At 35.7% G+C, this 25,822-nt stretch overlaps 2 protein-coding genes across 2 annotated transcripts; one reads left to right on the forward strand and one right to left on the reverse strand.

Annotated features, from left to right (window-relative positions):
• The first annotated feature begins 18,058 nt into the window (after positions 1-18,058).
• LOC110730263 (beta-amylase 3, chloroplastic-like) lies at positions 18,059-20,653 on the forward strand. Its single transcript, XM_021910052.1, has 4 exons — positions 18,059-18,579; positions 18,693-18,903; positions 19,365-19,475; positions 19,613-20,653. Exons 1-4 carry the CDS (start codon positions 18,059-18,061, stop codon positions 20,399-20,401), a joined length of 1,632 nt encoding a protein of 543 aa, XP_021765744.1. The 3' UTR covers positions 20,402-20,653.
• A 1,162-nt stretch (positions 20,654-21,815) lies between these two features.
• On the reverse strand, positions 21,816-22,532 carry LOC110730264. Its single transcript, XM_021910053.1, has 2 exons — positions 22,176-22,532; positions 21,816-22,068 (listed from the first exon to the last, which is right to left on the reverse strand). Exons 1-2 carry the CDS (start codon positions 22,409-22,411, stop codon positions 21,954-21,956), a joined length of 351 nt encoding a protein of 116 aa, XP_021765745.1. The 5' UTR covers positions 22,412-22,532; the 3' UTR covers positions 21,816-21,953.
• Between the last annotated feature and the right edge of the window lie 3,290 nt (positions 22,533-25,822).

Genomic DNA, 25,822 nt, shown 5'->3' on the forward strand with positions numbered 1-25,822 from the left:
CAATTGGCTAGGTGGAACCATCCAATTTGCCTTTAAACGACCAATTTACCGGTTTATAACTTGCACCGATCTCATTAACTCAAGCTTACCACGAACATTTACGACAACATATAATGATCATATATGGATTAAAATAGCATTATATGACCCCGAGATGTATCCCCTAAAATCTCAATACTTTTCGACACCGGGCCCCGAAACATTCGAAATTTCTCAAAAAGCGTGGATATTAGCCTCAATTTTGGAATTTTTTGACTTTTTTCGCCCGTATATAATTGTCTAAATGTTTACCATGGTTCCAAATACCCTCCAAGAGTCCAATTGGGTGGGTGGAACCATCCAATTTGCCTTTAAACGACCAATTTACCGGTTTACAACTTACACCGATTTCATCAATTCAAGCCTACCACGAACATTTATGACAACAAATAATTATCATATATAGTTCCAAACGACATTATATGACCCCCAAGATATATTCCCTAGAATTTCAAAAATAAAATTGACACCGGACCCCGAAGACTCCAAAAATTCTCAAAAAGCGTGGATAATAACCTTCAATTTTCGAATTTTTCGACTTTTTTTCGCCCGAAAATAAAAATTGCCGAAATGTTTACCATGGTCTCTAATACCCTCCGGTAATCCAATTGGGTGGGTGGAACCATCCAATTTGCCTTTAAACGACCAATTTAACGGTTTACAACTTGCGCCGATTTCATTAACTCAAGCCTACCACAAACATTTATGACAACATATAATGATCATATATGGTTCCAAACGGCATTATATGACCCCGAGAAGTATCCCCTACAATCTAAAGGTTTTTCGACACCGGGCCCCAAAACCTACAAAATTTCTCAAAAAGCGTGGATATTAGCCTTCAATTTTGGAATTTTTTTACTTTTCTTCGCCGCAAATAAAAATTTCCGAAATATTTACCATGATCCCTAATACCCTCCACGAGTCCATTGAGGTGAGTGGAACCATGCTATTTGTCTTTAAATGGCCAATTTACCGGTTTACAACTTGCACTGATTTAATTAACTCAAAGCTACTTGCTTTTAAACGGCTATTTATGACAACATATAATGATCATATGGTTCCAAATGACTTTATATGACCCCAAGATGTATCCCCTTAAATCTCAAAAAATTTCGACACCAGGCCTCGAAACATCCAAAATTTCTCAAAAATAGTGTATTTCAATTTTGGAAATTTTTTACTTTTTTTCGCCCGGAAATAAAAATTGCCGAAATGTTTACCATGGTTCCTAATACCCTCAGGGAGTCCAATTGGGTGGGTGGAATCAACCAATTTGCCTTTAAACGGCTAATTTAGCGGTTTACAACTTGCACCGATTTCATTAACACAAGCCTACCACGAACATTTATGAAAACATATAATAATCATTTATGGTTCCAAACGGCATTATATGACCCCGAGATATATCTCCTAAAATTTCATGACTTTTCGACACCGGGCCCCGAATCCTTCAAAATTTCTCAAAAACAATGGATATTGGACTTCAATTATGAAATTTTTTAACTTTTTTTCATCTGGAAATATAAAAATTGTCAAAATGTTTACCATGATCACTAATACGCTACGAGAGTCCAATTGGGTGGGTAGAACCATCCAATTTGCCTTTAAACGGCCAATTTACCGTTTTACAACTTGCACCGATTTCATTAATTCAAGCCTATTGCGAACATTTATGACAACATATAATGATCATATATGGTTCCAAACGGCATTATATGACCCCATGATGTATCCCCTATAATATCAAGCCTTTTCGACACCGGACCATCAAACCTCCAAAATTTCTCAAAAAGAGTGGATAATTAGCCTTCAATTTTGGAATTTTTTTACTTTTTTTCGCCCGAAATAAAAATTGGCAAAATATTTACCATGGTTCCTAATACCCTCCAGTAGTCCAATTAGGTGGGTGGATCCATCCAATTTGCTTTTAAACGGCCAATTTACCGGTTTAAACTTGCACTTTTTCATTAACTCAAGCCTACCACGAACATTTTTGACAACATATAATGGCCATTTATGGTTTCAAACGTCAATATATGACCCCGAGATGTATCTAATAAAATCTTATTTCTTTTCGACACTTGGCCCCGAAACTTTCAACATTTCTCAAAAAGCGTGGATATTAGCCTGCATATAGGATTTTTTTGGCTTTTTTTCGCCCGAAAATAAAATCTGCCGAAATGTTTATCATGGTCCCTAATATCCTCTGGGGGTCCAATTGGGTGGGTAGAACCGTCCAATTTGCCTTTAAACGACCAATTTACAAGTTTACAACCTGCACCAATTTCATTAACTCAAGTCTACCACGAACATTTATGACAACAAATAACGGTCACATATGGTTCCAAACAACATTATATTACCCCAAGATCTATTCCATTGAATTTCAAGACTTTTAGTCACCGGATCCCGAAGACATCAAAATTTATCAAAAAGCGAATGCCTTTAATTTTTGACTTTTTTTGACTTTTTTCACCCGTAAATAAAAATTTCCAAAATAACATGGTCCCGAATAACCTCCGAAAGTCCAATTGTGTGGGTGGAACCATCCAATTTACCTTTAAATGACCCATTTATCGGTTTACAACTTGCACTGATTTCATTAACTCAAGCTTACAACGAACATTTATGACTAGGGCTGGCAAACCCTGACCCGACACGAAAACCCGACCCGAAGTTACTGAGAGAGACCCGAACCCGACCTGAACCGAACCCGAACAACCCGAATTCGACCCGATTTGACCCAAATTTCATATTACGTAATAATATTAAGTTTTACACTATTTTTAATAGTTTCTAAGCATAACCCGAAATCGACCCGAAATCTGACCTGAACTCGACCTGCTGACCCGAATTGCCACCCCTATTTATGACAACATATATTGATCATATATGGTTCCAAACGGCATTTATATGACCCCGAGATGTAATCCTAAAATTTCAAGGCATTTCGACAACGGGCCTTGAAATCTAAAAAATTTCTCAATAAGCATGGATCTTAAACTTTAATTTTGGAAATTTTTTGACTTTTTTTTCGCCTAGAAATAAAAATTGTCAAAATATTTACCATGGTCCGTAATACCCTTCGGGAGGCCAATTGGATGGTGGAACCATCCAATTTGCCTTTAAACGACCATTTACCGGTTTTCAACTTGCGCCGATTTCATAAACTCAAGGCTACCATTAACATTTATGACAACATACAATGATCATATACGGTTCCAATTAAACGACATTATATGACCCCGAGATGTATCCCCTAATTCTCAAGGCTTTTCGACACCGGGCCCCGAAACCTCCAAAATTACTCAAAAAGCGTGGATATTAGCCTTCAATTTTGGAATTAAATTGACTTATATTCGCCCGAAAATAAAAAATTTCCAAAATGTTTACCATGGTCCCTAATACCCTCCGGAGTCAAATTGGGTGGGTGGAACAATCCAATTTGCCTTTAAACGGCCAACTTACTGGTTTAAAACTTGCATCGATTTCATTAAATCAAGCCTACCACGAACATTTATGACAACATATAATGATCATATATGGTTCCAAACGACATTATATGAATCAAGATGTATTCCCTAAAATTTCAAGACTTTTCGACACCGGGCCCCGGAACCTTTAAAATTTCACAAAATGCGTTGATATTAGACTTCTATTTTGGAATTTTTTGACTTTTATTCGCCCAGAAATAAAAATTGTTGTAATTTTTAAAATGGTCCCTAATACCCTTTGGGAGCTAGGTGGAAGTGTGGAACCATACAATTTGTCTTTAAACGATCAATTTACCGGTTTACAACTTACACCGATTTCATTAACTCAAACCTACCACGTACATTTATGAAAACAAATAATGATCATATATGGTTTCAATCAACATTATATGACCCTGGAATGTATTCCCTGAAATTTCAAGACTTTTCGACACCGGGACTCGAAACATCCCGAATTTCTCAAAAAGCTTGGATAGGACTTCAATTATGGAATTTTCTAACTTTTTTTCGCCCGGAAATGAAAAGTGCCGAAACGTTTACCATGGTCGCTAATACGCTACAAGAGTCCAATAGGGTGGGAGGAACCATCCAATTTGCCTTTAAACGACCAATTTACCGTTTTTACAACTTGCTCTGATTTCATTAACTCAAGCCTACCATGAACATTCATGAATACATATAATGATCATAAATGGTTCCAAACGGCATTATATGACCCCCGAGATGTATACCCCAGAATTTCAAGACTTTTCGACACCGGGCCCTGAATCCTCCAAAATTTCTCAAAAAGCGCGGATATTAGACTTTAATTATGAAATTTTTAACTTTTTTTCGTTCGTAAATAGAAATTGCCGAAATGTTTACCATGGTCATTAATACCCTACGAGAGTCCAATTGGGTGGGTGGAACCATCTAATTTGTCTTCAAACGGCCAATTTACCGATTTACAATTTACACCGGTTTCATTAACTCATGTCTACCACGAACATTTATGACAAAAATTAGTGATCATTTATGGTTCCAAATGACATTATATGAACCCGAGATATATTACTTAGAATATCAAGGATTTTTGATACCCGGCCCTGAAATTTCCAAAATTTCTCAAAAATCGTGGATATATATTAGCCTTTAGTTTTGGAACTTTTAGACTTTTTTCAGTCCGGAAATAATAATTGCCGAAATTTTAACCATGGTATCTAATACCCTTCGGAAGTCCAATTGGGTGGGTTGAACCATCCAATTTACCTTTAAACAGCCTATTTACCAGTTTATAACTTGCACCGATTTCTTTAACTCAAGCCTACCACGAACATTTATGACAGCAAATAATGATTATATATGGTTCCAAACAGCATTAAATGACCCCGAAATGTATCTCCTAGAATTTCAAGACTTTTCGACGCCGGGTCCCGAATTCTTCAAAATTTCTCAATAAAACGTGGATATTAGTCTTCAATTTTGGAATTTTTTGACTTTTTTGTAAATAAAAATTTTCGAAATGTTTATCATGGTCCCTAATACCGTCCTGGAGTCCCATTGGGTGGGTGGAACCATCCAATTTGCCTTTAAACGATTATTTTACCGGTTTATAACTTGCACCGATTTCATTAACTGAAACCTACCACAAACATTTATGACAACAAATAATGATCATATATGGTTCCAAACAGTATTAAATGATCCCGAGATGTATCCCCTAAAATTTCAAGAGTTTTCGACACCGGACCATGAAACCTAAAAAAATTCTCAAAAAACGTGGATAATTAGTCTTCAATTTTGGATTTTTTTGACTTTTATTCGCACGAAAATAAAATTTGATGAAATGTTTATCATGGTCCCTAATACCCTCCGGGAGTCCAATTGGGTTGGTGGAACCATCCAATTTGCCTTTAAACGACCAATTTAATTACCGATTTACAAGTTGCACGGATTTCATTAACTCAAGCCTACTACAAACATTTATGACAACATAAAATGATCATATATGGTTCCAAACGGCATTATATGACCCCGAGATGTATCCCCTAAAATATTAATACTTTTCTACACCGGGTCCCGAAACCTCAAAAATTTCTCAAAAAACGTGGATTTCTCAAAAAATTTCTCAAACGGCCTTCAATTTTAAATTTTTTTTCGCCCGAAAATAAAAATTGTCGAAATGTTTACCATGGTCCCTAATACCCTCCGGGAGTCCAATTAGGTAGGTGGAACCATCTAATTTACCTTTAAAACGACCAATTTACCGGTTTACAACTTGCACCGATATCATTAATTCAAGCCTACCACGAACATTTATAACAACAAATAATGATCATATATGGTTCCAAACGGAATTATATGACCCCGATATGTATCCCATATAATTTCAAGACTTTTCAACACCGGGCTTTGAACCTCCAAAATTTCTCAAAAAGCGTGGATATTAGCCTTCAATTTTGGAATTTTTTTGCCTTTTTTTCACCCGGAAATAAAAATTGTCGAAATGTTTACCATGGTCCCAAATACCCTCTGGGAGTCCAATTGGGTGTGTGGAACCATTCAATTTGCTTTTAAACGGTCAATTTATCGGTTTACAACTTGCACCAATTTACCAGTTTACAAAGGCCAATTTAATTAACTTGCACCGAAACTTGAACCGAAATTGACCCAAACCCGTTTTAACCCATCAAAACCCGAATTTAATTTGACTTGTTACTAACCTGACCTTAATTCAACCCGACATGTTCCTAACCCAACTTGAATTTAACCTAACATGTTCCTAACCCGACCCGAATTTAACCCAACCTGTTACAAACCTGATCAGAAATCAACCCGACTTGTTATTGACCTGACCCAAATTCAACCCGACTTGTTATTGACCTGACCCAAATTTAACCCGACTTGTTATTGACCTGACCCGAATTTTACCATACCTATTACTTACCCAACCCAAAAATTCAACCCGATTTGTTATTAACCCGACTCAAAATTAACACAACTTGTTATTGACCCGACCTAAATTCAACCCAAATTGTTCCTGACCCGATTTCAAATCACATTAAATGCAATTTAGACCACCTTATTATTGTTGATTAAAGTATTTTGTCTTGGGAGACCAAATCAGCCCAGGCCAACAAAAGAAATGAGCATCATCCTCAAATTTAAGAGTTAAATATAGTATATATTTGTTGTATTGTCAAAGGAGATAATTATCTTCCTAAATTATAGACTATAGTTCCTAGTTTATTGCCATATATATTATAGTCAAAGGAAATAATTAGCTTGATAAAAATGATAATTATCTATTTATAATTAGTTGAACCCGAATATGACCTGACTTGTAAATGACCCGACCTGATTGTAACCTGCAAATTATTGACTTGAACATAATCCGACTTGAATCCGAGAATGTCCCGACTTGGAAATGACCCAATATGATTATAACCCGCAAATTATTGACTTGAATCGAACTCGACTTGAATCCGAGAATGACCCGACTTGAAAATAACCCGACCTGATTATACTCCGTAACTTATTAACTTGAATCAAGCCTGACTCAAACCCAAGAATGGTCCGACTTGATTCTAACTTGCAAATTATTAACTTGAACCGAACCCGAGATTTACCCTAACCTGTTTTAACTCGAATTAAACCCGACCTATTGTTCACCCGACCCGAATGTAACCCGACCTAAACCCGACCCAAACCCAATGAGAAGTATGACCCAACGTGACCGACTCAAGCATGACCCAACCCAAACCCGACCTGCATAGGTTATGAAAATAATCTGAATCAAAGTTGACCCGACCCACTCTTACCCAACCCGTTTACCCGAATTGACAGCTCTAGCCACACGGGCGGGGGTGAGAATCAATCCCAGGATATTTGATCCTGCAATTGAGAGGGAAGCCTAACCACTTGAGCTATACCTCACTCTCAAATTAAATCAAATATTGTCCACTGCTTATTTGTACTCCTTTCGTCTTTAAATTATTGCGACTATTTAAGGTACTACTTATCAGCTCTACAAAAACAACCCAAAGACTTTGATCTCTTCAATTTATTAGCTCATAAAAAGTATGCTTAAAAATATGAGTTGGCCTTTGATGCACCACTTTCATAATATGAGTCAAGTGGTTTGTTTTTCTCCAGGTTTGATTCTACAGTTCTTCACAATTAATGCAAGAGACAATTAAATTGCTAATTGAAGAATATATTCCGGATTATCATTATCATTGTGAATAATTACTACGGACTACTTCATAAATGCTAATTGAATGATGAATTTGTTCTTGTGGTATAATCATACGTTTATAATTTTTACATATCAGTCATTGAATATCTTAGCGATTGAAATAATATATCAACAAGAGTGAAAAAAGAAGTGTTATAAGTTAAAAAAAAAAATGGAGGAAAGTAGTATATAAGGTCAGAAAAATAAAACCTACCTAACAATGTATTTCTACTTTTGTTTTTTGCTTTCGAGAAAAGAAATTACAAGCAGGTAATCATAATTCATAAAGATAAAAATTTGCACAAAATTCGTCAAAAAAAGAAGACCAAAATTCAAGGAGTTAAGGAATAGTATATCCCAAGCGACATTCTATTACATTTTTTTTTTTTGAAGTGTTTCCCTAAATATCTAATTGCACTTTTTTGGAAAAAAAAAATAATAAAAAATTAAAAAAAAAAAAACAAATATCTAATGGCACTTTTTTTTATAAAAAAAATATAAAAAAAAAAAAACAAATATCTAATGGCCCTTTTTAAAAAAAAAAAAAAAAAAAAACAAAAAACAACAACAAATATCTAATGGCACTTTAAGTCCATATACTTAAGGCAACTTAAAAATAGGATATTAACCATTTATTGGCATTAGAGAATGTTGTGACAAAGCATTAACAAAATATACATTGAGTCAATTCAAATAAGATCCTACATAATTATTATGTTATACGCATATCTTATTTATAAATTACAAAAGCAAGACAAAATATAGTGTTTGAATGGTGTAAAAGTCAAACAGTGTCAACTAAAAAAAATTGCAAAAGTAGTATTAGTTAAAGTTTTGCATCAATATACAACATAAGAAACGTATCCCTTAAAAAATATGGAGATGGTATAACATATTTCCTCCTTTTTTAAAAAATATTTTTATATGTAGACGTGTTTTGACTTTAACACTATTCACACAATTTCATGATTAAATTTGTACATGGACAAAGGTGACTAAAAAAATGTGTTGATTAAAAAAGAAACAAGAAAGAGTCTAGACACGTATAAAAAAAACAGCAAATGATGCACAAATCAGAACCATATCCAACAAATACACGGGATTAGGGGTGGCACTTTTCAAACCGAACCGTGAAACCGTCTGTTACCGAACCAAACCATCACGGACCGAACCGTTTATAACCCGCTAATTTTAAACCGAAAACCGAACTGAACCGTATAATGTCAAACCGAAACCGAACCGAACCAATTAATGTTAACCCGTTACGAACCGTAAACCAATAACAAACCAAACCGTTTATAAACCGAAATCGTTTGAACCGATTAATGTTAACCCGCTAACTGTTTAAACCGAACCGTTTATAAACCGAAACCGTTTAAAGCGTAGGAAAAAACCGTTTAAATCGAACCATTTACAACCCGCTAACCGTTTAAACCGAACTGTTATAACCCATTAAACCGTTTAAACCGAACTATTTTCAAACCGCAACCCGTTTAAACCGATCCGATTACAAACTATTTAAACCGAACCGTTTACAACTCGTTCCATTCAAATTGAACTATTTACAGCCTTTAACAATTTGTTAGAATTCCACGAAATATATTTGATGTTTAATGTAATTTAACAGTACAATTTTTTTTACATATAATTATTGATTTAAATTTGTAAATTTTTTTGCTATTATAAAATTAAAATTATATTCTTGTATAACTAAATTAGGAGTTATAAATTAAATAAAAAAATGAAAAAATTTGGCCACCCACCCACCACCGTAACCCACCCTAACACCACCCCCGCCGTCACCCCAGACCCACCCTAACACTACCCCCCACCCACCACCGTTACCGTAACCCACCCCCACCCCACCACCGTTACCGTAACCCACCCCCACCCCACCAACGTCAACCCAGACCCACCCTAACACCACCCCCGCACCCACCATAATTACCGTAACCCACCCCACCACCCACCGTAAATAAAAAAACCCAGACCCAAACCTTACCCCACCCCATCCACCACCGTCACCGTAAATAATAAAAACCCAGACCCATACCCCACCCCACCTACCACCATCACCGTAACGTACCCCACCCCACCCCCTTAACAAACCCCACCCCACCCCACCCACCACCGTCACTGTAAAAAAAAAAAAAAAAAAAAAAAAAAAAAAAAAAAAAAAAAAAAAAAAAAAAACCAGACCCAACCCCAACCAGACCCACCACCGTCACCGTAACACACCCCACCCCACCCCATACAAAAAAATCGAAAAAAAACCCAAACCCACCGTAACCCCACCCCACCCACCCCAACGAAACCCAACATCCTCGAAACCCCCCAACTCACTCTAATTGCTCACCCACCATAAAACTCCCTCCCTCCCTCGAAAAATCCTCCCTCCCCACCCACCCGAACCCAGTCTAACCGCCGCCGCACCCACCCTAACTCGGCCCCCTCCGTTGCCCACAACTTGAAAAAAAATTAAAAAGAAAAACAGAAAATAAAAAAAGGAAGAACGAAAACACCTTATATATTAATCCTGAATTTGGCCTCGAATTTGGTTTTAAAAGGCCAAATTCGATCATGAAACAACTAGATCTAGAGTTTCGTGGTCGAATTTGACCATAAAAAACCGTCGTGCGTGGTGCCGGTGGACGGTGACGGAGAAACGAGATGGAAGAAAGGAGAACATAGACGGAAGAAGGGAGAAGAAGGAAGAAGAAGAAAGGAAGAAGGAAGAGGAGATGAGAGAGAAAACGAGAGAGCAGTGAGCATATTAACAGCCATGGCTTCAAAAAATTGATAATATTACAGAAGAGGATTAAGAAAACGAGAGAGAAATCAAAAAGAGTACTAAAGAGACGATGGTAAGAGTGATCTGATTGGTGGAAAAGAAAACACACGGATCGTGAATTGGAATGTGTGCGATGATAGGCCGTTAGATGACATGCAAATCAATGGCTGATATTTAATATAAGACGGTGACACGGATCATGGGATAATGGATTTGGATAGTATGTTTTTTTTTATTCATAGCTACGTACTAATAAAAACACTATTGTACTCTTAACTTTATGTAACTTATAAATTGTAAGAAACACAAATGTTTGGAAATTGGAATTGATTCAATATGACATATTTAATGTATATTAGTTATATGTATATCAGTATATGTAATAAATAATAATGTATGGTACGATTGGTATCATACTATCATTGGTATGCATAGATAATCGATAAATGTATCTGATTATTAAAACTTAAAACAGTTGATGATCGATCTAATTGAATACTTCTACTTCCCCACCCGTTTTCTTTAACTTGCAAGTTGCAACATATATATGTTGCAGCCTTGTAGGCACGTAATCTTAAAAGGTGATTAGAGAGGGTAAGACAACAAAGTAATTCAGCAATATAACTTTAACACCAAAATTATGGAATAGTTACAAACAATTGTCAATTATTATTTTATTAGACTAATGGGAAATTGAATAATCGTGATTTTAATTAAACATCCAAATATAGTTCCGTAACATTAAATTATTAGTTTATTACAATATCAATTATCGATTTATTGTATTCAAAGTACCAATTCATCAAATCATGGTTATGACGCGATCTTTAAAACAATTAAAACAAGAAGCTGATAGCCTGATAATATTTGATAATGAAACAATAATACATTAATACCTTATAAATTTGTAATAGACTAATATTTAATAAACAACAACAAGACTATAACCAAATTTGAAACATAACACATTAACATGATATATAATGAATGAGAATTTATGTAATTCTATATAATCTGATATCTGAATCGATTTATCGTATTCAAAGTAGCAACTCATCAAAACATGGTCATGACACGATATCTAAAACAATCCAACAAGAAGCTGATAACCTAATAATATATATTTAATAATGAAACAATAATACATTAATACATTATAAATTTGGAATAGACTAATATGATAATATTGAATAAACAACAACAAGAGTATAACCAAACTTGAAACATAACATATTAACATGATATAGAATAATTGAATAAATGAAGATTTGTGTAATTGTATATAATCCGATGTCTGAAAATAAAGTGACGAAGTCCCAACTTTATATAAAACGAAAATAGCTAACCGGTCAAAAATCTCTTAAAACCCAATTTCTACTCGACCCATTATTTTTTTCACCAACCTATGCCGACCCGCTAATGAAATGGAAATACTAGTCCCAACTTGATATAAAACAAAACGCGCTAACTGGTCAAAACCACTTTTTAGAACTCGATTTCAACCCGATCCAATTTAACCGATTACCAAACTAACCCGAACGATTTTAGCACCAAACCGAGTATAAACCGAACCGATATGAATCGAACTAGCATTAACCCGGGTAAACCCGCCCCTGAACCGACCCATTTCAAAATAATCCGTTCATGACCCGAACCGATATGAACCCGGACCGACGTTGACCCGGTAAAACCGCCCCTGAACCGATCCGTTTCAAACCGGCCAGATCATGACCCGAACCGTTTATAAACCGAACGGGCATTGACCGGGGTAAACCCGCCCCTGAACTGACCTGTTTCAAACCGACCCGATTATTAACCGAACCGTTTAAAAACCGAACCGGCATTGACCCGAGTAAATCCGCCCCTGAAGCGACCCGTTTCTAACCGATCTGATTATGACCCGAACTGTTTATAAACCGAACCGTTTATGACCCGAACCGAATTTAAATCGTACAAAAATAAACCGAAACCGAACCGACCTGTGACTAATCAAAACCGAACTGAACCGACCCGCCGTCTAAATGAAACCGTTTTAACCCGAACCGTTTCAAACCGAAACCGTTTCAAACTGAGGTCAAACCGAACTGCCAGACCGAAGTCCCACCCCTACACGGGATCATACTGTCATACATAGTTAGTCCCATCTCTTTGTGTAATCCTTGTGTCTTCCCATTTTCCAGTTATAGTTAGAGTAACGTGTAACTTTTTTACTCATTAGTTGATTTGGCAAGCAATAATAGCCGATCGACATGTTACACTGTGATCTTTCTATCTAAAACAATCTTGAAAAGGACATTTGAATGCAAACACAAAATATCTTGGCATACTCTATAATAGTCGGTACTAAGAATACAATTGAAAAAGATTTGATGATCGACATCTAAATATATGTAAAAAAAATAATCAGTTCAACCGTTACTAGTATAAATATCTCTATGTCGACTGACCAATAGGATACATAAATGTTTCTGTTATTCTGCCATATGGGAAGATATTTCTTCAACAACCTTACTTTTACAATAACGTCTTTGCCATTATTATTCAAAAGAGAGGGCCTTCAAAAAGCTCAAAACTTAAAAGCCACAAGACAACAAGAGTGGTTGCATAATTGTATTTGAGTCTTGAGATTTGACAATTAAATGAATCTTCCACCTCAATTACTAAATGTTTGAATCTTGGAAGCAACAAACTTCGTCCAAACATTTGTGTCTTTACATGTACATACTACATAATACATATTACATACTTCGTAATACTTGTAATAGTAATGAATCAAAATGTAAAATAAGAGAGCGACTAGAATGAGAAAAGTGTTTATGGTTGCTTATAGTGAAATAGTACTATGGATGGTTATGAACTTATGATGATACTGAAAACTGTTACAATGATATACTACCTCCGATTTTTATTAGTTGACACATTTTGACTTTAGCACTATTCACACACTTTCCTTTGACCGTATTTTGTGTTTTATACGTAATGAAAAATATAGTCATGTGAGATCTTCTTAGATTCATCACGGTATATATTTTCAAAATATTAACTTTTTAGAATTTTTGCTTATCAGTAATTAGAGATATTAACGGTTGAATTTGTGCATTGGCAAACATGACTAAAGAAACGTGTCAACTACAAAGAAACGGGGGAAATATTTTTTAAACTAATAAATATACTACGAATATTAGGTTATAAAATCGTGATATTGATTAAAAATGGTTGTAATGGTACTAAAATGATCACAATGTCACAGACTCACAGTGATACACTAGAATTTGAAAATTAAAGTGATGATATGAAGTCCCGTCACCTTTTATTATTATACACTATGTTACCATATACCCTTATTATGTAACAACAAATACATAACCATACTACCTAGAATTCCTCCTCTGAACTAGATACATCAATATGGATACAATCAATACTGAAAGACCAACTCTTTTGATCCTCGTAGTATGACGACCCCTTCACTAATTAGTATAACAAGCAATTAAATAATAAATCCGGCTATCTCTATCGTTAAGTATATGAATTTTCTTTTGCCATGGAGATATCATATCAAGTAGGCTACATGTATCTAAAACCACAAGGTGTACAACGCACTCAGGTGTCACACATTGCCACACTTGCCCATCTATTTTAGTGCACCTGAGGTAATCAGGTGTGCAAAACTGTGCAAAAGGTTTGTAACATAATGTACATGCATTGACGACACTCATTTTACATGACTGGCACTTTATTTATGCACTTACACCTTGAATGTACCTTCCTTTAAGCATCTTAGTACACTCTATAATTAAATCCAAATCATTGTGAAGGAAAGATGGAGTAGAAACATTATCAATACCTCAACAAATTAATGGATTTTATCCAAATTTTCTTCTGTCCCTCTAAAGACAAAAAAAATTCAAAAACATTTCTCAAGCACATGAACTGTTTGTACCAATTATATGTATTTTGAATGGGATAACTCAGCATGATTTGGAAAAATAGGCAAGTCATGTGCATATTATTACATATAAGTACTTCATGTGACTCAGCACCCTTATTTCAAAACTCAAAAGAGACAACCTCCTAAAATAATTTATTTGTTTTATTTTCAAAAAATGTCTAGTAACTACAAATATTCATGCATATGCAAACGATGTACAAAGTACTACTATACTTCATAGTTTGAACTTATTTTAATTTTCATATGACAAAGTTTGCGTTCAAAGAGATTATAAAGCACACACTATGAATTTCACAATCATTCAAAAAAAAAATTAATTTTGCATCAAAATAAGTATTCATTTGCAGAAATTATTGACATAAACCAGTAGAGAGTGAAAGATTGGCTTGCTGAGGAGGAAAATGGATGTAGAAAAGAAATCAAGATCAATCGATTATTTCATTATAATTACGGAACAAGGGGAATCAACTAGATCAAGTCCTCCTCCATATACAACAGTAGGCATTGTAAAACACACTAAAACCCAAGAGCCATGCATTGCATAGACTTATTCATTCATATATCGTTTAACCATAAAAATATGACATGCGTACTCACCAACTATTTAAAAAATGGAATCCAAAGATAATCTAGTTACCTACTTTGTATGACCTAATCTAAATCACATTTAGTTTTACCATCAGTATCACTTTTGTCTATTCTTTTTACTGCGAACAACCCTACCTTGCAGCAATATAGCCAACAACCCCCCCCCCCCACCTCTTTCCCCGTAAGGTCTTGTTAAATTAATATCAATCAATCAATCAAAGCCTTAATACCATAAGTGGAGTCGGTTACATAAATCAAAATTGATTATTCCGTGAAGTCATCGGCCAAAATCTTCCTCCTCCATCCATTACGATTCAATACCTTGTCCTCATGCAAATCCATATACTCCATATCCTTTCTAACTCCTTTCAACCAAGTCATAAAAGTAAAAAAAAAACCTAGCCAGACAACAAAAAATATAATGGGTCCAAGATGACAGCTTGTTTGCTATGTGCTCTTTATGAAATTGGCAGAATATAGTTGTTACATCTATGTCCTCTCAGAGGAAAACAAAAACAGGTTTCATTTCTCCTTAAGGTGGGGCGAGGCTAATAAGGAAGTGAGTCACCAAAAAGATAAGGTTCAATTACCTCCACTAAAATCTGCATCAACAAGCATCAGAATCATACAGCGCGCCAAAAGGACCAACTTGAAAATAATACTCCGAATAGGAATCAAAAACATAGCCAATTTGCTCTTAATTTCCTAGGTTACCAACCTTAATTTAAATCGTTCGAAAAGTCAAAACCCATCTAACCCAAATTTCACGCTAAGTCACTACATAACAAAGCACATCAACCTTATCTGACCAAGTTATATTTCTGACATTCAGGAAGGTTAACAAAACTTAAAGCCAATTAATTGCATTTTTTCAACTAACTTAGCATAACCTATGACCTCCGGGCACCAAGACTAAATCCGATGGCATCTCCTTGGCTCATGGAGGTTACTTACGAGCTGAACTACCCTGTGCCACAAGGGCAAGGTCCTCAACAGGAGGAAAACGAATGTAGCAGCTACAGTAACAATAATGACAATCGTTACTGCTAGCATGAACTACACAAATACCTAAACAAATGAGTTAAAGAAGGCATAACCTTGATATTTTAGACAAATATTGGGTAAATCTTATGTCATTTTCCAGCAAGAAAAGTTCAAAGTATCCCTCCTCTATTGTGACTATCAACACCATGTGAACAGGGAAGATTTCAAACCGACGCAAGTCACGCAACGAATAATTCGAAACACCAATCAACTTAGCATCTCTAATGGAGCCAAAACTACCCCACATGGCTTTTACCATTACAACTGAAACCCTCAATCTTCCTTATCCATAATTAACAATGACCAAAGATAATACTTGTAGAAGTTAGCAACAAATTTAGCCTCCACATTAATACATGTGACGAAAAACACTAACACATCAGAAGCAAAAGTGTCCACTGCACTTTTTTGTGGGACTGGAATGTTAAGAGTAATGCTTGTGGCAAAACAATGCCACCCAATTATTATCACTAAAAGGAATATATGGGACAGAAAAAAGAAATCTTTTTTACATATGTAAATTTTAACAGGTCACTTCTGAATACAGAGTATTTGAAAGCAATACCAAAATTTTAAAAATAACACGGAGCATTTAAAGGTCACATTTGACTTTAATGGACAATCATTCTAAATTTAATCCCAAGCCTAATAAAAACTATGCACTCGTATAAAATTACGATAGGAAAGGCTGGAGTAAATGAGTACGAAGTATTATTTAGGGTATCTTCATCACAAAACTTCAAAATGGCAGAATTTAATTTGTAAAGAATAAAGTATACAGCATCACATCCAATATCAAGAGAAATTAACAAAAGGAAAGCAAAGCCAATTAAAACCTTGAACATTAGTACATTACACAAGAGCAGAAACGAAATTACACGGCGTAAATTTTTACAGAAAAAACAACAAAAACACCGAAAACAGAAAAAATATACTCCTAATAAAGAATCTTCACAGTACCTTCCACTATTCCAAACTAATGATAAAACAATAGATTGAATTCACATGATCCACAAATAATGGCAATATACACGTCGGACATACGTGTGAATGTGTAATTCACAAGTGCACATGACAGTTGACAATTACTATGGAATACAGAGGGAGTATAAGTTAAGGTAATGTTCAATTCACCATATACTCCATTGGCTGATGTGATCTAATTTTCTAATTCAACTAAAACTTCATCTCAATTTATAAAAAAAGAATTAAGATGTCAACATTGTATTAATGCGCATTTTTTAATAATAAATTTACATAATTTTTTTATGGAAAAATCTAATATATTTAGCTTAAATAATCCAATCTAATCATAAATTAAGATACAAGTACAACTTATTTTTTGAGTTCTTGAACGGGTAACTAGGTAAGTGAATTCAACAATAACTAAAGTATTACTCCATATTAGTAAACCTAACCAAAAAAAATGCATTAATAGTAAATTAGTAACTGGGTAACAAGGCAATCATTCCCAGCCTGGCTTCTAATAATTACCAAATCTTCTTAGTCAGCATGAAATGGAAAATAGTTGCACCATAAAAGTACTATTAAAAAAACCTAAAATAGTAATAAAGTGCACTCAATATATTAAAAACTCCAAACCCGGATAACTTTAGTGATTAAACGAGTGGTTAAGATTTACACACAAAAAATGGCCACTAAAAATCACTAAATAACTCATGTACTTGTATAATAATTTCGGATCCCCATATTTTATGATAAGGTTGAAAGTAGATCCGCGTAGAAGCTGACTTGGAAAAACTAAGCTGACTAATCTCGATTTTCTGCGCTTTTTTCTAAGTATTTTATACAATGGGCCCTTGCTTGGCAAATAAAGGTAGGATTCGCCTTATAAATAGTGCGCTTAAATCATCATTTTTCCTTCATCTTTCTTTCTTCATCCTTAGAACTCATTTTCACAACCATTAAAAATGACTTTAACTCTACGTTCTACAAATTCTTTCCTTAAGGGTCTCAGAAGCTTTAAAACTTCTGAAGAATTCCCAAATCTCGTACGTATTGCACGAATCAGACCTTCATATCGTGTTCGGGCTATCAGTTCCTTACAGGCAGAGCATTTTACGCCTGAAAAGATGGTGTTAGAAGGCAGGTGTAGTGATAAATGGGAGAAACTCCATGAATTGACAGGTCATCATCACACGAATGCTTCGAAGGTGCCGGTGTTTGTGATGCTTCCTTTAGACACTATATCTACTGGTGGAAGCTTAAACAAGCCACGGGCAATGAACGCCAGTCTGATGGCGCTAAAAACTGCTGGTGTTGAAGGAGTAATGGTAGACGCATGGTGGGGGTTGGTCGAAAAGGACGGACCTTTGAACTATAATTGGGATGGGTATGTTGAGCTAGTGCAAATGGTCCAAAGGCATGGTCTAAAGCTACAAGTAGTTATGTCTTTCCATCAATGTGGGGGAAACGTGGGAGACTCCTGCAGGTATGGAAATACTAATAATAATTGTGTTTCATTAGCTGTTCTTTTAGGATCATAGTAGATTATAGAAAACTAAATCATCTTAGACTAAATTTTTTGCAAATTTCAACTTGCAGTATTCCTTTACCCCCATGGGTACTAGAAGAAATCGACAACAACCCAGACCTTGTCTACACAGACAAATCAGGCAGGAGAAATCCAGAGTATATCTCCTTAGGCTGCGATTCACTGCCGGTGCTAAAAGGAAGAACACCCATTCAGGTCTACTCTGACTACATGAGGAGCTTCCGTGAGAAATTCAAAGATTATCTGGGCAAAGTTATAGTGGTAAGACTCGAAGCTACCTAGCACTTCCCCCCAAATCTATAAATCATTCAAATCACTAATTGGCTTTATATGAGCTAAAAAACCCCAATAAACTTATTCTGGAAACAAAATGAGTACAGATCCCACCTATCAGGTTATCAGTTAGGAAAACAATATGTAAATATATTCAGATAAAAGGATGATCCAATTGGCCAGATAAAAGAAGAATAAATATCATACTAAATAATTAAAAAATATTAAAATAAAGATAATTATTTTCTATAATATAAACAATGCAATACATGCCAAATATACCACTATATGTGAGCAAAAAGAGACAGAGACAGAGAGATTCAAGGATTGCAAGACGCGTTTGAAATCCAAAAATAATTGGGTCACACAAACCATATCTTGAATTCCTGATAATAATCAAGAAATATCTTCTGCTAGCTTTACTAATACAAATTCTATACTTATTGCAGGAAATTCAAGTAGGGATGGGACCATGTGGAGAGCTAAGATATCCATCTTACCCAGAAAGCAATGGCACTTGGAGATTTCCAGGGATTGGAGAGTTTCAGTGTTATGACAAGGTAAAATCTTAGACCGAGTCCTAGACCTACTATAATTTTACATATAACAGAAAGTAAAGGATATGCGAACACGATTAACATACCAATAATATATGTCGGACAACAGACTCATCTTCATTTTTCTTATATTCAAACAGTATATGAAAGCATCATTGCAAGCAGCAGCTGAGGCATGTGGACAGCAAGAATGGGGAAGAAATGGGCCGCATGATTCAGGCCAGTACCACCAGTATCCTGAAGACACAGGATTCTTTCGTAGAGAAGGAACATGGAAAACACCATATGGACAGTTCTTCCTAGAATGGTACAGTGCGAAACTAATTGAGCATGGTGAGAGCATTCTAGGAGCTGCTCATGGAATTTTTAAGGAAACTGGGGCAAAATTGTCCGGGAAAGTAGCAGGAATTCATTGGCATTACAAAACCAGATCACATGCCGCTGAATTAACAGCTGGATATTATAATACAAGAGATAGAAATGGATACCTACCAATAGCTAGAATGTTTGCGAAGTATGAAGTTGTACTCAACTTTACATGCATGGAAATGAAGGATGGGGAGCAACCAGATCATGCAAACTGTTCTCCTGAAGGTCTAGTGCAGCAAGTAAAATTGGCAACTCAAACAGCTGGAGCTGAGCTTGCTGGTGAAAATGCTTTGGAGAGATATGATGCAAGTGCATTCGGGCAAGTTTTAGCAACCAGCAAGTCTCAAACGGGAAGTAGATTGAGTGCTTTTACATACTTAAGGATGAACAAAAGATTATTTGAAGGAGATAATTGGAGGCATTTGGTAGAGTTTGTGAAGAGCATGTCTGAAGGTGGTCAAAACGAGAGACAATCAACAAAAGACTTAAGCAGGACGGGCCTTTATGTAGGATTTTTAAAAGAGAAGAGCATTCAGAAAAATGAGCATGCTTTAGTATAAAATTGTACAAGCACTGCAATAATTATTAGTGCAAACTAGCATACTCTTATACAACGAAAGGGTAAATATTGATCAAATAGTATAGAGCATGAATTTTACAATGTATGATGTCAATTTCAAGGCAATTTCGTAAGATAAATAAGAGTGAAGCCTTATACATCCTATCTTCAAGTAGTATAGAGCACGAATTTACAATGTATCCATGTCAATTTCAAGGCAATTTCAAAAGATAAATAAGAGTGAAGCCTTGTACATCCTAGCTTTCTTAGATAACTAAAGACAATAGAAACACAATGATCAAAGATGTCCTCAAGATAAAAAAAGACCTAAAAATTCTTCCATTGCCATGGCCATCCCGGCTATCAAAAGCACCCGAGTCAAATTATGCACTCAGAGATAAAATAAGACTTACTTCAGACCCATCTTTACCAAGAGACTTGACACCAATCATCAACTTTTAGCCTAAAGTAACTTGACATTCCCCCTGAATAAGGTTTGCTAGGACAATTGTCTCATTCTTTACTTCCCTCAAATACTAGAACCTGCACAGCTTATTTTGATTTAGCCTCTTGAAAGTAGCCAAGTACATTGTGAATCAAACAGATGTATTCGTTGAACCAATCTGCAACTAGTGAAATGTATACGATTTTCATTTAATCAAACAGCTAAATCATTTAAGGGACTAGTCCAAAGATCATACAACACTTATCATGCCCCCATAGTTCAGACTTGCCACCATAATTGGAGGTTACAAACAAGGTATTAACTATATTCAAGTGTTCAACCTTAAGTTAGGACCATTCCATGATTGGCAAAACAAGAAAAGTTGATCACTTGAAAACTTGTCCATCTACCTAAATCCCAAAGAACAATCTGTAAAACAAAACCATGCATGATCCTGGTCTTCTATGTGCGCCAACTGATTGCCAACGGCAGAACCTTGAGCAATGTTCCAACAGACTAACATCCTTTAATAGGACTTTATCTTGCCAAACCAAAGATGGATCTCATGACTCCTACGCCATATTATACACTAAGCAATACAACCTTAGTTTTAGGCTCATATCCGTATGCCTAAGTAACCTGATTGCTTACTAGAGAGAGTGGCCTTCTCATTAAAAAAAAATAGAGAATCTCCCAAAACTATAATCAATAAGCAACAGCTGGAATCGGAAATAGAAGTAGCAAACCTCATCCAGGAATTATACCAAAAAGCTAAACACAGTAATCACTCAGAATAAGTAACAAGAGAGACTCCAGGGTCTTCTCTAGCTCAATCATTTGTAAGAAATTACTTCAACGTATTCCATGTCTCCAAAGAAACAGCAAAGCCAACGACAACGATAACAATAACAATCACAATCAGTCAACCACACATATAATGAGGAGAAGCAATCAAAAATGAACTCAGCGCTAGAATTGAAAATCAGCAGTAATTTAACAACAAATTAAGAGCTAATAAATTGAATTCAAAATCAGGATTTAGTGTATTAATTCATCAAAGCAATAGTTTTACAAAAACAACTACAAAGAGGAGAGAGAAAGTACACAATCAAGATTGAGGAGGAGTAGGCGAAGAGGCGGAATTGGAATTAGAGCGACGAAGATCATCAATGAGACTACCAAGCTCTTTGCGAGCTGATTCTCTTCCAAACATGAAGCCATACCTAGTTGATTCCACCAAAATTATTCAAATTTTTCAGCAAAAATTGATCGAAAAACAAATTGGCAGCCATTGATGAGGAAATCGGAGGAGAGAGAAAGTAGAAATTACCAGAAGGATACGGCGGAGAAGAGGCCGGCGGTTGCGACGGTGTGGAGAAGAGTGAATTTTCTCTCCATTGTTGATTGTTTCAAAAGTAAACTGAACTGGTGAAAGTTGGGGTTTTGTGATTTGTGAGGGTTTAGAAATGGCGGGTTTTGAGTGAACAAAATTAGGATTACTGATGCAATTTTGCCTATTTGGAAACACAATTTAGGTTTATTAGTTGAGCCATAATCATAATTCATAGGGGCATAGGGCTTGTCTTGTCTTAGCAGTAAGGGTTTGTTCTTGCGACTTAGGTTGTAGGATCGATCATGAAAATGAAAATGAGTTGAATAGTGGTTATGATCAAATTATATTTCGATTTTTTATCTAACAAGTTTGTTATTGTAGAATCTATTTAAAAATTGTGCTCTTAAGAATTATATGATTGTATCTAACATTAAGGATGGGTGTTAGCCATTAGCAGACTAATAGCCCAAATGGATAATCAAGTGACTATCTTAGCCAACCTTATCAAGGGGATTGTGTTAATCCACTTAACAATTGTTATTAAATGATAAGAAGCAATGAATGGAAGTCTCCTTTTTTTTTTTCTTTTTTTCTTGTGTATCATTAGGGCAACAGGGTTGCGACCTAGTTAGCTAATGCCGAATTAATCAAACTACGAAGATGGAAGCGGCTTGACTGCATTTTGTGTTGGTTATTTTTCTTTGATTTCGGGGCCTAGCCTATCGCCCTATCATAACTTTCTCAGTTTCTTGTTGTACAGATTAATTAAAAAAAAAAAAAAGTCAATTGACAAACAAATTTACTTATCCTAAATACAATTACTTGTAGTTTTCAGAAGTGAATAACACGGAGTATGACCATTCTCCCTATTTGTTTGTCCTATTTGACTCTTTACAATGTCTAAAACAGTATTAAAACTCTAAACACGTAAGCATTTCTAATTCCATATAAAAAAAATTAAAAATATGATATTAAAGATAGACATTAAATTTGATGATAATTTGATATCAAAGTTGTAAAATTTACAATTACAATGGGGCAAAAAACAGTTGAGGAAAGAGGGGCTATTCAAATACGTGTATGCTACCATGTTGTTTGACTTGTGATCTCAAGGATATATTGGTAGATGATAGATGGAGGGGAATTAGGTGACGTATGTGATGGTGTGGCAGTAATGGACCATGATGTCAGCCAGAAGGCCCAGAAGGCAGACGATAAAGCGTTCTTTATGACTGCTGCCAACTTCAGTCAAACCATGCAAAGTCAACAGCACATTCATTTTGACCATTTTACTACTGTAGCATTGTAGATTGAGTGTACTCGGTAAACATTATAAGATTAGCTTTGAATTTGTGGGTAATTAAAGGATTGTGTTATTTGCGCGTAATCTCTTCCTAATCAATAATAACAACGAATTCAACCACTTTGACTTTGTATTTACTCTTTCTACCTCAAATTTGTATGTACCATACCTCAAATTCTAAAAATATAAAATAAAATAATGGTTTATACATATTATGATAACAGGTGGCGTTTTGACAAAGAAAGCATTATATTATTTGGTAGACTCTACTATTATTAATCGCTTAAAATGAATGATTTGAATCATACTAAAATGACTTTTATACTAGTTATAGGACGTTTTTCCAAAGTGAGCCAATTTTGGCAAATATTAACCAAAATGGTTGCGTGGCAAAAGTATTTACCAAACTAAGCTTCCAGGCTAAAACGCTGTCTCGGTCAGCATTTTATGCCTGGGTTTTTTTTTAAAAAAAATCAACCTAAAAACGCTGTCTGGGACAGCGTCTTTGTTGTTGACCTTTTTTTTAAAAAAAAAAAAATTTGTAATTGCCTTTTATTTATAAAAATGTTTTTTAAAAAAAAAACAGTTATACCAAAGATGTTGTCCCAAACAGCGTTTAACTCTGGAACTATAAACGCTGTCTCAGACAGCGTTTAAGGTTATTAATGAAACGATGTCTGAGACAGCGTTTCTGTCGTTTTTTTTTCCCTCCAACAGCGTATTTCATTTCATTTCCTCCTCCTTCATTCTCAAACCCCTTCTTTCCCAAACTCTAACTTAATCCCCCTCTCTCTCATACTTGTGCTCCTCCGTGTAGACCGCCGCCGGCGCCGCCACCTCCACCGTCGCCCGCCGTCACCTCCACCGTCGCCCTCCGTGTAGCCCACTATACACTCCCCTCACCCTGAAATAGGTATTCATTCAACTTTCTTTGTGTTTTAAATTCTAGGGTTTATGTTGGTGATTTCTAATTTTTTTGGAATTGGGTTAAAATGTTGATGAGGTTGAGTTGTTAGTGTTAAAAATGTTGAATTGTTAGTGTTGGTATTGTTGAATTATTAGTGTTGGTAATTGTTGAATTGTTAGTGTTGATAATGGTAGTGTTGATATTGTTAGTGTTGATAATAGTTTGGATAATGTTGAATTGTTGTTGTTGGTTTTGTTGAAAATTGTTGACAATGGTTGATAATTATTAGGTTTTGAACAATTGTAATTACCTACATTGTTGTGTAATAATGGTGATTTAGGGGTTCTTAGTAGTTAATTTGTAGAGTAAGTAAAATTTTTTTGTTTGATTGTGGTGATTTAGGGATGATTTAACGGCTTTACGTAAAATGTGTTTTGGTTGTTATGTAGAATATGGCTGGACAAAATGCAGCGTTGTTATGTTGATGGGGAGGTGAAATTTTGTGTAATGGATCAAATGTGGAGTTCAGTGGAGGGAATATGGACCTTATAACACTTGAACCGAACATGACTGTGACTGATCTGATGAATGAGGTTCACAGTTGTATTGGTTCAAACCCTATGATTGTTGAACTGAACCTTAAAATGAGGTGTGATACTGGTCATGGGGTGCAAGTGTTACCTGTCTCTACGAACAGACATTTGAAAGGTTTGAGGAGCATGGTAGGAATGAAGGGTTTTCCCAATGAGATATATGTAGAAACAGTGCCTATATGTACCCAACAAAGTACTCGGGCAGAACAACAAGCTACATATGTCTCTGATTACAACACCGCGTCCTTCCAAGAGCCCGCAAACCACATTCCATCGAATGCATATGGGATGGGTTCTTTCACTCGAATGATGCAGGACGACCAATTTCACTTGCCTTTTAGTTCTCATATAGCTTCACCAGTACATGCGGGGGGACGCGTGACAGTGTTCGGCCAGCCTGCTCCGTCGTCATCGAACATCGTGGCATCTTCGCCGATGCAATTGCATAGCTACTCTCCTATGCAAGGTGATGATGGTTCACCGTTTCGAGAAGAGCCAAATCATTTTGATGATGTTGTGAATAATGAATTGTCGGTGTATGATGTGTATGCGGAAATGGATGATGAGGACGAGAACGGAGAGGGGGATGATGAACCTACACAGGTGGAAGATGGTCAGCCGTTGGTTAGAACTCCCATACCTTGGTTCAGTGAGGTACCTGAGAACTATGAAGTTGATCAGTATTGGGCCGAATCGAGTAGCCACACCTCTTTTGTTCCCGGGGGAGAATTTGAGAAGGGAATGTATTTTGAGAGCAAGAAACTGCTTCAAGAAATGGTGAAGATGTATTCTATTCAGAGGAATCAATTCTACACCACAGTGACCTCGAATGATGGTGTCC

The sequence above is a fragment of the Chenopodium quinoa genome, unplaced genomic scaffold (genome assembly GCF_001683475.1).
Source record: "Chenopodium quinoa cultivar QQ74 unplaced genomic scaffold, ASM168347v1, whole genome shotgun sequence".
Taxonomy (NCBI): domain Eukaryota; kingdom Viridiplantae; phylum Streptophyta; class Magnoliopsida; order Caryophyllales; family Amaranthaceae; genus Chenopodium; species Chenopodium quinoa.